The 14,870-nt window shown below is 36.5% G+C and overlaps 1 protein-coding gene across 1 annotated transcript in view; it reads right to left on the reverse strand.

Annotated features, from left to right (window-relative positions):
- Positions 1 to 14,870, reverse strand: part of LOC127630694 (nuclear receptor corepressor 2-like) — a 168,849-nt gene that overhangs the window by 76,781 nt on the left and 77,198 nt on the right. The window contains exons 5-6 of the mRNA XM_052108404.1: positions 11,290 to 11,481; positions 3,659 to 3,772 (exon numbers count right to left, since the gene is read on the reverse strand). Of these exons, the coding sequence (XP_051964364.1) occupies positions 3,659 to 3,772; positions 11,290 to 11,481 (306 nt within the window). The remainder of the gene's footprint in view (positions 1 to 3,658; positions 3,773 to 11,289; positions 11,482 to 14,870) is intronic.

Genomic DNA, 14,870 nt, shown 5'->3' on the forward strand with positions numbered 1-14,870 from the left:
TGTAGTACATGGTGGACTCTCCTCTTCAGTGCATCCAACATGTTTTCTATGGGGTTCAGGTCAGGAGACTGGGATGGCCATGGTGAAACCTTGATTTTGTGGTCAGTGAATCATGTTGTGTTTTGGATCATTGTCTTGCAGGAAGATCCAACCAGGGCCCATTTTAAGCTTCCTGGCTGAGGCAATAAGGTTTTGATTTTTTATTTGTAGGTATTTGATAGAGTCCATGATGCCATGTATCCAAACAAGATGTCCAGGACCTTTGGGACATAAACACAATGTTATAGATCCACCACCATATTTTACTGTGGCAATGAGGTACTTTTCCATATGGCTACCTCTCTGTGTACGCCAAACCCATCTCTGGTGTTTGCTGCCAAAAAGCTCTTTTATTTGTGTTTATTTATCTGAGCATAGAACCCAATCCCATTTGAAGTTCCAGTAGTGTCTGGCAAACTAAAGACACTTGAATTTGTTGTTTGATGAGAACGGAGGCTTTTTTCTTGAAACCCTCCCAAACAACTTGTGGTGATGTCTGATATTTTATTTTTAGACTTTGACCCCAAGACCCAACTAATTTTTGCATTTCTCCAGCTGTGATCCTTGGACAAATTTTGGCCACTCAAACCATCCTCCTCACTGTCAGTGGAGACAATATTGTCAAGCTTCCTCTTCCAGGTCAATTCTTAAGATCTCCAGTTGATTGGAATTTCTTAATTATTGCCCTGATGGTGGAAATGGGTATTTTCAATGCTTTAGCTATAATCGTAGTCATTTTCCATTTTGTGAAGCCAAACATCCTTTTGCCGCACATCATAACATTATTCTTTGGTCTTACCCATTGTGATGGATGACTAAGGGAATTTGGCTTGTGTGTTACTTCATATTTATACCCCTTTGAATCAGGAATAACTAATGTTCTTAGTCACCCAGGTGTACTAAGAAATTTAAAATATGAATGGGAATATACTTCAGATATATTTTACTCATCAGAATTTCTAGGGGTGCCAATAATTGTGCCACACATATTAGACAAAAATATTAGGTTTTTTTATAAAACTTGTGTTGTGTTTGCCACATATGCCATTGTAGAAATTCACTATTTACAGTCAGCCACAATTAATTTAATGAAATTAATATTAATTATGAATGAAATGGTTACTGAGATTAAGCAAGTAGTAAACAGCTTGTCATTTGAATATAACATGGCAGCCCTGATGAGGAGACCCTCTCCATGTAGAATAAAACAGCATTTATAAGGTTACTGATATGACTGGGGTCTTCAACTCATGTGAGTGTTTTTAATGAGGAAAAATTTACTTTGTGCTTCTTTAATTATCATCTGTCCAGATGAGGACATCACCCAATGTCCACAAACCATTGTAATTTTTAGTTAACTTCTTAGCTTTGCATTTGGGGCAAATTTGTCTAAGTAAACACACAGGATGGAGGTGTGTTTTTAAAGGTGAATTGTGTAATATTTTTTATGTCAAAATATGTTCTAATATCCATTTCATTGTTCATTGACAACTATTTGTAAGGCAATTGTGGGTTTACCTCCCCCAGAAGTATAAACACTAAGCCTCCCAGGCAATATGAAAACATTAAACTAATATTTTGAGTGGCTCGCTCGACTCCACCCATCGATTTCAATCTAAAATTATAGTGTGAGTTTGGGGCATTGCTACTTGTATTAAACTGTTCAATCGGGAGGATATGAACATCCATGGCAGACGTGTTTCAGAGGAAAATGAAACATAGCTTCACCAAAATTTAAAAACTTGCTAAAAGACAAAGAGAATGGAGTAAAACCAGAGTGAGCATTTACAAGGTGGAGGACTTTGAGGACATTTTTGGTGTTCGATTCTTGCCGTGTTGCTTCTCGACAGGTAAGGTACACTCTGGAATTTCCACACAAGTTAGCTCATTACTGTCGAGCTTCAGATTAAATGTTATGATACTTAGAATATGTATCATTAGGTTTACTAGTTACCAAGAACTAACCTACCTCTTGTGTTATATTCCCCGCACATCAGATGTCATTCAATCCGGCATGTTATTAGATGAGCCAATTCCTCTGCAACGTTTTCTGTCGGTTGTGTTTATGTTATAGTGGTCTTGTTTATTAGGACATAAACCGTTTATCACCTTTTATTTAGTATGGCCTATTTGTTCATAGGGAATCACAGAGTGCAAAAGGGCATGGAGGGATGTTGGCAAAGGTTGTTTGAAAACGTACTTTATTTTTGTAATTTCGGTGGTTAGTGGTTTGGTGCCACTAGTAGTGCAGAAATTACATGCATCATGTGATTACTGTTGCTGCACAAGCCTGAAATATGAGAAGACATCCACATTGGAGCCACAATCATTGCTTACAGACAAAAACTGTTAGTGTGTGTAAAGTTTCACAGAAAACGTACGAGTCGGAAAATACACAGATTAATATCCACTGCATGCAATGAAAATTAATATTTCTGCTTGCTCTATAGTAATTCAGTGAACCGAACAATGCACAAAAGAACTACTTAAAGGTCCCTATGATTTTCATGGGTGGAATTTGATTACAGTAATGCAAAATGAATGTAAATATTATGAAAATGTTTCTTGAATATGCAAAGATTTGCTATGGTCAGTCACTGCTGTGAACAAATGGGGATGTTTCTGTGTTGCTATAAATGTACATACAGTGTAATTCTGCAATTCCAACTGAGAAAGTAGAGACGGATGGATGGGGCAAAGAATGAAAAGTGGCCAAATGGATGGAGGTTGCTTTGATTAATCCTCTTCAGTCTCTCCCCACTAGAGGGATCTCTAGCACCAGATATCAAATCACAAGTTATTGCTGTAGAATGAACACTCCTGTGGAAGTCTATATGGCTTCACTTCAGTTAACATTCTATTCATATTGTACAGTATTTAAGAAAAGGAGTAAGGCACCCAATATCAAAATGCTATAAAAAAAAAAAAAAATTATTCCAAAAGAGCCTGGTTGTTGCACTATTTCCAGTGGATTTTTTAAATGAGCATCAGAACAATTTTAACCACAACTCTTTGCTCTTTTGAAGAGGAGTCTGTAATGTTTCCGTTTGAACTTTTTCAGTTGTGGTTGTTGTGCAGTGTAGAAAAGTGGCAAGGAATGTGATGCTGAGAATGCCATAGCAAATTTTTATTGTATGAATATAAAAGTTAAGAAATAATGAATTTCAAAGTGAAATTAGTGGTACATCTCAATCCTAGACTTTACACACATACTTGAAATTAAACACATTCCCATCACTAGTAAAGCACTGTGGAGGTTTAATATACACATTTGGATGCAGTCCATGGCTCTGTCAGAGAGAAATGCCTCTGACTGGGGGTGTAAATGAGTTATATGGCATGATTCAGCACAAAGAGCAGTGATTTAAATGGTAGTGGTGGTCGAGTTCACTGTAAATCGACTGCAGCACCTCAATGTATTTAACAGCTCGTTTCTCTAATTAAGACCTGACACAGCTGTTAAATTTAACTGTTTCCGTTCTTTTCTAAAACCTCATGAACTATCCACTCTGAACAGTGGTTTTAAATATGTTTCAATACATGTACATGTGTCATGTAAGAAGGTATGACTACATGTTTTTTTTAATCAGTATGTACAGCGAGTGCACTTTGTTCTTACCCTGTTTTCATCATAGATAATCTGGACAAGGCTGCGGTGTTTAACTTCACTGGGAGGAGGGGAAATGGTGCGCTCTGGCTCCTGGGGTTTCGCAGCCTCTTCTTCCAGCTGTTGCTATATATAAAAATTTAAAATACAGAACAGAACATAAACATTTTAACCATAAACAATAAAAAAATAAACAATGGGGATATAAGCCCACAAATAAAGAACTGAATGGAACTTTATTTTTCTTGGGTCAATGATGTGATACTAATTTTTTTGGTTCAGAACTATTAATTTATTTAAAAATGCATTCACACATTTTTTCTGGTCAAAAAGAAACCGTCTGGAGACAGTTAATAAATAATAAATAAATAAATACATAAAAGTCTCATCAAAAGCTGTAATTCCTGAAAAAAATAAAAATGTTTATTGTTTAACGTAAATAATTTGTTTTTATTATTTCTTAAAAAATTTTTTAAATTGTATTAAATATTATAAATATTGAAAAGCTTTTGTCCACAAAATCGAAGTCACGTGGTGTAACCAAAATGCTTATAGCCATTTTGTTGTCATGTGACAAGAAAACTATAAAAGACAGAGGACTCATTAACGTGTGTGTGCGAAGGTTGTTATTTTTAATCAGATATTTTGAAAATACTTTTTGATGCTTGCTTAAAAAAAAAAAATATTTAAATTTTGTGACTCAAAAATAATAATATAATAATAATAAGTTGTGCGCACATACATGTATTAAAGCTAAATGGAAAAATGTTAAACATTTTTAAGTTTTACTTGATGGTTATGCCATGACATTTATTAATCATTCAATCAATTGTTCATAGAAAAAAGCATTACATGTTTTGTTTTTATTTATGAAACCAACATGGACACAAAAATTTACTTTTAAACATACCTGTTAAAAAAATGTTTTTTATTTTATTTGATTCTGACAACTTTATTTGCCAGACTGTTATACTGATAATAAAAAAAGACTAATGCAACCTTAGTTGTTAATAAATATTTACTTGACAGATACCCTTCTTGACTCTGCTCAGGTTATGTGTGCTAATATTAATGTTATCCCCACATCAGAAGCATTGCCAAGGGCACACAAGGTCTCTGATTGAGTGAGTGGCATGGAGCGAGTTTATTTGCACATGTGCAATCGCTCAACTCCATTGCTCAAGTTTAAAATTTGCCGCAAATGCTCCTCGGTCACGAGCATTCATAAGCACTCAGCCTTCCACAGTTTCAGCTACAAAAATCAACTATCCTAATTCGCTAAGAATTCCAACTTGGATTTTCTCAGATTTAGATGCCTGTTGAATATGTAGTTTATCGTTTGAATCACTCCGTGATCATAAATAGCCTGTGTTTGATATGAGATTCATTGTACTTGCTCTATGGGTTGTGTCGGTAGCCTCCAATAGAAGTTCAGCTTGCACAGTATTTAGTCAGCCCTCTTTAACAAAGTATGATTATACAAATAATTTGAATAAAACAATAGGTGAGACATTTATTTTTCAACCTTCTTGTTTATTTGCTTGCATCAACTACAAAAAAATAATAAAATAAAATAAAATAAAAATGTTAAAAGTGTGTAAAGCATTTAGCTACATTTTCTGGAGGGACAAGTTAAATTCTATAATGTGCACCTGTTACACTCTTGAATTGTCTATATTTTAAATTCAAGAGTGTAACAGGATTATTTTGCCAGATATTCCAATCAATTCTAATAGTCCTAGATACAGTATTGTGTTTATTATTCACTGCATAATTAATCAGCACAACCAAATATATTTTCTGATGTGTCCGTTTCAAATGACAGCAATGTGTAAATGCAGTGGACACTCCCATCTCTGTGATACGGACATCGCTTGTCCCATGCAAATCGACAATAAACATTACAGAGGTCCACAGTAATAACTATTTTACAGACATATCCGGGAAACTAATCTATGCTTTGAACTACCTCTATGCTGTACTCTCACCTCATAGTGGTCTGTAGTTGGATTCGGCCTCTGTCACCAGCAGCAGACCGATCTTATTAATCACTGACTGCCTCATTTCTGATAATCCACTCTGTTTAAAATCGTGGCTCTAATAAAACCGCCAAATATTTGTCGTGTAGAAGCGCAGACATATTCATGTGGCCGCACGAGACATTGTAGAGCATTCTGGAAGGAGCGGAAGATCTTGTGAGATGCACTCCTCGCCCTGGTGAAATTCTCCGCTCACATGCTCTGGATGAAAAAGGCTAATAATTTACCTCAGAGAGTCAACAAGATAACTACATATGCCAAGATAAATGATCAACAATAATTTCACAGCTTAGATACAGATTCAAACACAAAGTCCATTCTAAATCGCTTTCTCTAAACAAATTTGATGCCTTGGTGCCTACAAGGACCTGAAAGGGGCCTCCTTCTACCAAACGGTATTATTGCAAATTCATATGGAGCAGCTCTAGTACAGGATCAAGACACTGAGTGTATATGTGTATGTCGAGTTAAAGAAAATAAACAAGCCATCCCATCGCCCTCACAGACAGACGAACGTTCGGTAATCTGATATTCTCACTTCTTCTCTCAATCACTCCTTCTCTTAACGTTAAAAGTTTACCACACCACTTGCCCCAGATGTTTTAAAGCTTGAAGAAAACCTGAGGGAAGAGAAGAGAGATGGCGGAGCATATTACCTCACTGAAAAAAGATGCCAAAACTTTCAGAAGAAAACAGTATGGGGTTAAGGGGCATATGAGGAGAGATTCATTTCTCTTGGTAGCGTGACAGTACGTATACAATCATTCAGGCTTGAAGCTGTTCTCCCCAATTCACTCCCTCTTCAATCCTCCAACAACCCACGCCTCAACAATGGACTAGCCCACAGAGCGCAGGTGGTTTCGATCTATTGAGCGCTGTTTTGGATACGGCCCAAATGTGTATGTGTGTGTGGGTTGGGTCTATTACACAAAGATGGGGTCTGCTTATACATTTTTTGTGATGGCCCCAGTAAGAATGGATAGAAAAATCAGAAAAAGGATTCTACAGTAAACTTCAAAAAACAGGCTCATTATATACTTTGTTTGGACAAGTCACTTGTGTGCTAAAAGACATTAATATACTTGAAATTATCCCACTAAGGAAAAGTGACCTAAAGTTTTATTATGGCATTAACACTTGAAGTAGACCAAACAGTAAAAGCACATGCCTTAAAAAAAGAGAGCAAGAGAAAGCACAAGGAATGAAGGAGACAGCAAGAAAGGAGTGCGGAAACCCGTGTGGCCTGCTGAGGCTATAACCACACAAAAAACAAGACTCTGTTCTAAACACATTTATCTGCTACTAGATTCAAAAGTGTCCAGATAGCATAACACTAACTGCTCTTTGCATGAAAAGTGTCAACTAATTGCAGCTCTGAAAGCTTTACAATGAAAGACATCCTTTTATTCTGAATAAAAAGCTTTGCACTACAGCCCCTGGAGTCATGAGTTTGAATCCAGGGTGTGCTGAGTGACTCCAGCCAGGCCTCCAAACAACCAGATTGGCCCGGTTGATAGGGAGGGTAGAGTCACATGGGGTAATCTCCTTGTGGTCACTATAATGTGGTTCGCTCTCGGTGGGGAACATGGTGAGTTGTGTGTAGATGCCGCGGAGAATAGCGTGAAGCCTCCACACACGCTATGTCTCCACGGTAACGCACTCAACAAGCCACGTGATAAGATGCGTGGATTGACGGCCTCAGACACGTAGGCAACTGAGATTCATCCTCCGCCACCTGATTGAGGGGAGTCACTACACCACCACAAGGACTTAGAGCGCATTGGGAATTGGGCATTCCAAATTGAGAAGAAACAGGCGAGAAAATAGAACAAAAATATTAGCAAGGAAACATTCAGCAAATGTGCAAATGTGTAAATAAAGCCCTTTCATAGTATACAGTGACTTTGCAGCAACAAAGCAAGCATAAGTCATTCATTTTCAACAAGATTAGGCAATTTCCAGTGAAATGAGCGACAGCGCACATTGGCAACATGATGTGGGAGTCCAGGGACTCAACAAAGTTTATAACTTTATGCAAATGAACACTGATGTGATTACTTTGTGCAAATGAACAGTAATATGATGAGGTAACTACCAACAGCATTGAAGGCATTGAAGCCCAAGCGATTCACCTCCTGAGAGATACTTTAACCAGATCTCAGCACGATGGAGAACTTAATGTCACTGTAAGCAATTTTATTGTTCAAAAGGATGCTTTATTATTATTATTATTATTATGATGATGATGATTTATAGTAGAGAAATTTTCAGCATTCCAAATGAGTTTGCATGCATTGATGATTAGTCATTAGTCATAAAGTGCAAGACTGCAATTTATGTTAAGGATGTGCGGAACAACTAATTTCACTGATGGTTAAATGTAAATTCTGAAGTCGACTGGTCAACTATTCTAAAAAGAAAGAAACCCTCAATAAACAGTAGTGCCCGACCGATATATCAGTCAGCCGATATTAGCCTTTCACTGATATATCGGTATCGGCGTATATTTTACAGATATGCGCAGATATGAAAACTTTTTTTCAGAACATATAATGAAGAAAACAATGCTTTAGAATTTCGTAGTTTGTCCAGCAGAGCACACTCTGACTCCATTGTTTACAGAGCTGACTCTGAAATGATGGTGGCTCTGCATACAGGGCAGAGTTAAGTGGTGTGGAGTTGAGTGGTGTCTTCGCAGTAAGTTGCTAACTAGTTTGTGAAATACATACTGAAAAGTTAATAAACAATGACCCCATCATTTAACTAATAACGTTAACCCTGTCCCTGACAACCATGTCACTCATGTCTGTTTGCTGTGTTAGCCAACTAGGTTGTCAGTGCATTCACTAATGTAGCCTATTGAAAGGTAAACATCAGATTATATTTTTGCGGCTCATCAGACAACGGTGCGGTGGTGGATTATGTCTGTTGAGTGTTGATTTCATGTTAATTTCAATTAGCCATTTATTGCATTTTCATTTATTCTTTATTTATTGGTCAGCATTTGACTGATACTAAACATACAGTACTGATGTTTATTTAGCTATTTATTATATTTTGATTTATTTAAATGGTCAGCATTTGAATGATACTAAACATACAGTACTGATGTTTATTTAGCTATTTATTTTATTTGTATTTACATTTACATTTATGCATTTGGCAGACGCTTTTATCAAAAGCGACTTACAGTGCACTTATTACAGGGACAATCCCCCTGGAGCCACCTGGAGTTAAGTGCCTTGCTCAAGGACACAATGGTGGTGGCTGTGGGGATCGAACCAGCAACCTTCTGATTAACAGTTATGTGCTGATTAACAGTTGTGCTTTAGCCTGATGTTTATTTAGCCATTTATTAATTTCTAGAATTTGTTGACAATGTATGTTAATCTATTCTAACAGCCAAATCAGACACAAAATTCAACTGAAAAGTGTAATTTATGTAGCTTGTTTTGCATTATGATCTAGAACATGACATGCGTTCACTAAATCAAAGTTAGCGAATACAGACAAATTTATTGAAAACAATTGAATGAATAGTACAAGACTAACAGAGCAACCCTAATGGTCAAGTCAATTCTATTTATTTGAATGGAACTTTTCACAACACACATCGTTTCAAAGCAGTTTGACAGAAAACAGCCTGTTCTAAATGGAATTCACCAAGCAATAGATACTAAACATATTAAAACAGTCAGGACATTGTTGAAATTAATTAACAGGAAAGTAAAACCTACAAGAAAAAAAAAATGCACTGAAAAGTTTCACGATGTACATAAGCCAGTGATCTAATATGACAGCTGTCCAATAAAGAAAGTTAACTAATAACAGTTACGATTTAAAATAATAGCTAGGGTAGAAAAAAAGTAGGCCTGTGAGAAATGTACAATAAACCTAATGTATTGATCTAAACATGATGTGCACACAGAATAGAAGACAGTTTAACCAGTTAAGCAGTCGGCACATCGTTGAAAATAGCCTTCTTGATCAGCAGGGTACAAATAATAATAATAATAAACAAATTGGCATACCTAGCTTAAGATTATTTTCTAAGCTATTTAATAAGAGCATTAATTTTTGATGAGCAAAATTAACATGTCAACATGGTCTGGTGAAAGACAGGACCAGACTCACCTCCTGATTATCCTCACTTGAAAAAGCCTGCTCAGCGGAAAATATCTTGCAAGCACGCACAGATTTAAAGAAGACAGATGTGAAAACTACGGAAGCTTGTTTTGTCCATGGTTTATCACTTTTTTCTCATGATCGCGACATAACAAGAGCTGTTTTCTCGTGATCCTGACTTAAGTGTAAATCCCTTCAGAATCATTCCAGAGACGGCATTCAGTATTGCAGAGGAGTAGTATCTCATCACACATTTCATTAATCAAGACCTGACGGTAGCTGAAATAGCTTTGTGCCATTGAAGCACTGTATACATTAACATACATTGTATTGGAGCTTCAATCGTTTTGGGGAAAAACATAATCTGTGACATCCGATGCTTCATTCGTCTGAAAATCACTCTTATCAATTTACTCTCAGACATTGTTTTTATTTTTTCACACAACACAGTAGCTTCGTAACTTATAAATGAAACCTTTGAGCCTTCACCTGGCTGTTAAATATTTATTTACAAACGCTTTATTTAAAAAGACAAAAAAATACAAAATAGTGTTGATCAAATATTTTAATGCTAGTTGTGCTTAATTTTTTAACCACCAGATGGCAGTAAATTGAACTGTGAACAGTAGCTTTGAGTAACAAACCCAATTTCAATATGTTTATAATGAAATCCTATTGATTCAGAAAGCTTCATTTTCCCATCATTACTACATGGACACCGGCTTATGATGTGAGATGCAGGTCAGCAGACTTGCAAGGCATTACATAAAACTGAGATAAAATCCTTCTCCTTGACTTAGAGAAGCTTACTGTTGTGATAAACAGAAAATGAAGATGCTGTGCCTGTGACATTATGAGCTGCCCCAGGCGCCAAAAGAAGTTCTCACAGAAACTTTAAGTGGAAATCACGAGAAAATTATGTTGTGATCACGACATAAAAACAGACAAAATGGACAAAACGGGTTTCCGTAGAAAACACCCATATTGACTTGCAAGCCAATGTTTTGGAAATCCACTTCCCAAACCACCAAAATGATAGCTGCTTGGCTTGCGAGAGGGAATTTTCTGTGCCCTTCACGAGTGAGAGAGGGATGAAGTACGTGCTGCCTGAGGTGAAATAAAACTTTGCATACATCTGCTCCAGATATACACTTTTTTAATAATAGTTTAATTAATTAAATTTAAAATGTAACATTAACATGACTGTAATTTAAGTGCAGCCTTTGTAAAATATAAAGCCAAACATGAATGTTTGAACAGATTAATGGGGACAAATATTGACCGATTATTCCAGTGTCGACTAGAAACATCAGAACCATTTAGTTGACTAGTCTCCCACATCCCTAGGCTAAGTTATGTACAAACGTGTTGCCTTGCAGAGTATAAATTTTTAGCAGCAAGTAAACCAGTTACTTGTTGAAATCGAAATGTCACCTTTTTTTTTTTCAACCAGTAAAACCTCTCAAATGTAAAGATCACCTGTTTTTTACGCAGTTTGCAGATTTGCTGTTCCACCATGGTGATCTCCCGGTCCACACGGTCCATGTTCTGGATCAGCTCCTCTTTAGAGAAGCGGGTGGGAACCAGGTCCAGATTGGGCTCCATTGTAACCGGGCTCACTGGAGAGATGGGCTCAATCTTCCCAATAGAACTGCTGCTGCCAATGTGCTCCTACACACACACACACACACACACAGACACGTCATGATACGATCAATGATGCTATGTAGGGGTTTGTCATTTTTACTCTAATAAACTGACACTAAACATGGTAACTTGAGGTAGGGCTGCACGATTATAACAATTATATAACATAACTGTTGATAATTTCTCTTGATATTTTAATTGGATCATTAAATGTTGATTTAAAGGAAGTTACATTGAATCCTTATTTGTAATAAAGAAGTTATCCTTATAACTTCATGCTACATTCTATATGCAGGCTACACATCCAAAACAAACTGAGAACTTGGTTGAGTTTCTACAGAGTATGAGCAAAGGTAGTAGTGTGATCACACTAATAAATGTTATTCTGCAATTCAAGGTTTGGCATTTTGGGTTCTTGGACAAAGATACAATGAGGTCGTTCTTATTTCATTTTAGAACTATGAAAAACAAAAATGTATTACAGTTACTATGCTTAAAACATAGTAAAATCAGGGGGCTGTTTAGCCTTCACTTCTTAATAATGAAATGGTGAATCATAGCTGATCATTAGTTGACACTAGTGGAAAGTCAGTTAGTTTAAAGTGCAGAAAAGAGCTTTGGGATCATTTTCTAACATGAAGAGAATGTTATTAAGGGGAGTGAACAGGGAGTGCCTGCTATTCCAACTCTCTCTCTTTCTCTCTGCCCCTTAAAGATCACATAAGCACAGCCCTCTGGGGTAAATGCCTGGACTAAGATGACTGAAAATGACACACAAATATAGTAACCAAGAGACTGAGAGTGAGTGAGTGAAAGCCCAAATGTCCAAGGACAACCCAAGAGGCCCGCTTATGTTGAAAACACATTCCAAGAGACATTCCAAACTACAGGCAGGATTTAACACTTAAAAGGGGATTTCACAGAGGAGTCATCTTAGGACCCAAAGCTGTATACACAATCTCTCTTTCTTTCTCTTACTCACTCACTCTCTTGAGAGAGAGAGAGAGAGAGAGAGAGAGAGAGAGAGAGAGATAATGCCTTAATGTACTTCATTCACAGTACTTTTATTTTCTTAAGTTCATAATGTCATGTTAAATGCATATTTTATTTTATATTGTATAATGTATATTGTTATTATAGTTTTTTTTTTTATTATTATTCATTACCTGGCACCTTATTTTAATTCTATCTTATCATTATTATTTGTCTTGTCATTATCTGTTTTGTGTATTAATGCTTTGGCAATATTGTATGTAAACACAATCATGCCAATAAAGTACTTTTAAATTGAAAATAGAGAGAGAGACTTGAATGAAAAGTGTCTTGTTAACCCCACACAATTACTTTCAAGGACAAGCTCTCTGATCCTGCCAAGTCACAGTAACAAGAACCACCAAGAAACAGAAAAGTGTGTCTGTGTGCATTAAAACCCCAAGCTGCTTTATGTAAACACAAACCTGTGGGCTAAAGCATGGATATGTACTGCAGTAACCTTTGCACTAACAGATGTAGGCGCCAACACACACTGATTGTAACTCCTTTTGCAGGGTTATTGTGGGACAAAGGTGTTGTGAGTATGTGGGATAAAGGTGTGTAGATTGTTTGACGAAGTGCTGTTAAAACATGCACACAGACACTGACCCACACATAATTGCACACAGATGGAGCCAGGCATGATTATTCTTCTGAAAATACTTTGTGTGCTTAAATGCATGAGTTTATGCACATTAATGAGAGGGAAGCTTTTTATTGATTAACCATCAACAGTTAAATGCACACAAACAAATACACGCTTGTACTAAGTGGTAAACAGTGTTTTATTGACAGACAGCTCATTTTTCAACCTCTCATTCAGGCAAGAAAGAGTCACCATGCTCCTTGGAGCATGAATTAAAAGTGTATGTATAAAAAAAAAATGAATATATATATATAAATATAAATATATATTTATTTATATATTTATGTGGTGGAACGGGAGCTTCGTGCCCTGGATGTGCATCCCACAAATCTCCATCAACTGCAAGATGCTATCCTATCAATATGGGCCAACATTTCTAAAGAATGCTTTCAGCACCTTGTTGAATCAATGCCACGTATATATATAAAAACAACATTTTCAAAATAAACATAATTACAATACTTTTTTTTGATACAGAACACTCCTCAGACACCTAAAACAATTATCACATGATGTTACACTTGCTGAACATCATGTGCAGTGATATTCTGACTTGAGTGCGGTGTTTGTGATCGCAGGGTGACTGGACAGTGTTATGGTGATATTTCCACTGAATCTCTCTGCATGAAAAGCTCTCAGCTGCCATGACACCATCTGTGGCAAAACATCTCGAGACTGTGGGCATACTAGTGTGCGTGTGCGCATTTTTTTAATTTTAAAATGCTGAAACTCAAAATCAATTATTGTAAGTGTAAACAGTTAAAGGATGGGCAAGGAGGAGGCGAGAACCGGCTTGTCAATGTAAATAATAATTTAATGAAAACTCAAAAACACGTAAACAAACGCACATGACGGACATGCCCGTAATTCTCTCTCTCTCGAACAATCGTCACCGGCCGCCTTTATCCCTCGCGCGCCTCATCAGGCCGATTGGGGACCGGGAGTGCGATATTCCGACCCGGCCCCGCCCCCCTCCGATCCACAGTAAGGTGACATTGTTTTTTGTTGGGAAATATTTTTATGAAAAACAAAAATCTGAAATATCTTGCTTGCATAAGTACTCAACCCCCACACATTAATATTTGGTCAAGCAACCTTTTGCTGCAATAGCTGCTTTTAGTTTTTTGGGACACATATGTACAAGCTTTGCACACAGTGACGAAGTGATTTTGGCCCATTCTTCTCGGCAGATTTGCTCCAGGTTGTTCAGGTAGGTTGGGTGACACTTGTTGACTGCAATTTTCAAATACTGCCACAGATTCTCAATAGGATTGAGATTAGGACTTTGACTGGGCCACCGTGAGGACATTTATCATTTTGTTCTTGAGCCACTCCAATGCTGCTTTGGCCTTTTGCTTAGGATCATTGTCATGCTGAAAGGTTAATTTCCTCCTAAGCTTTAGTTTTAGACTGAAGCAGGTTCTCTTGCAGTATTTATAGTACATACATTATATATATATAAATATACATATATATATATATATAAATATACATATACACATATATAAATATATATATATATATATATATATATATATATATATATATATATATATATATATATATATATATATATATATATATATATATATATACATATATATACATATATATATATATATATATATATAGGCATTGGCTTAAAATGCCTTGTTGATGCTAGAGGTCAGAGGAGAATGGGCCGACTGATTCAAGCTGATAGAAGAGCAACTTTGCCTGAAATAACCACTCGTTA

This window comes from Xyrauchen texanus, chromosome 37 (assembly GCF_025860055.1).
Source record: "Xyrauchen texanus isolate HMW12.3.18 chromosome 37, RBS_HiC_50CHRs, whole genome shotgun sequence".
In the NCBI taxonomy this organism is placed as follows: domain Eukaryota; kingdom Metazoa; phylum Chordata; class Actinopteri; order Cypriniformes; family Catostomidae; genus Xyrauchen; species Xyrauchen texanus.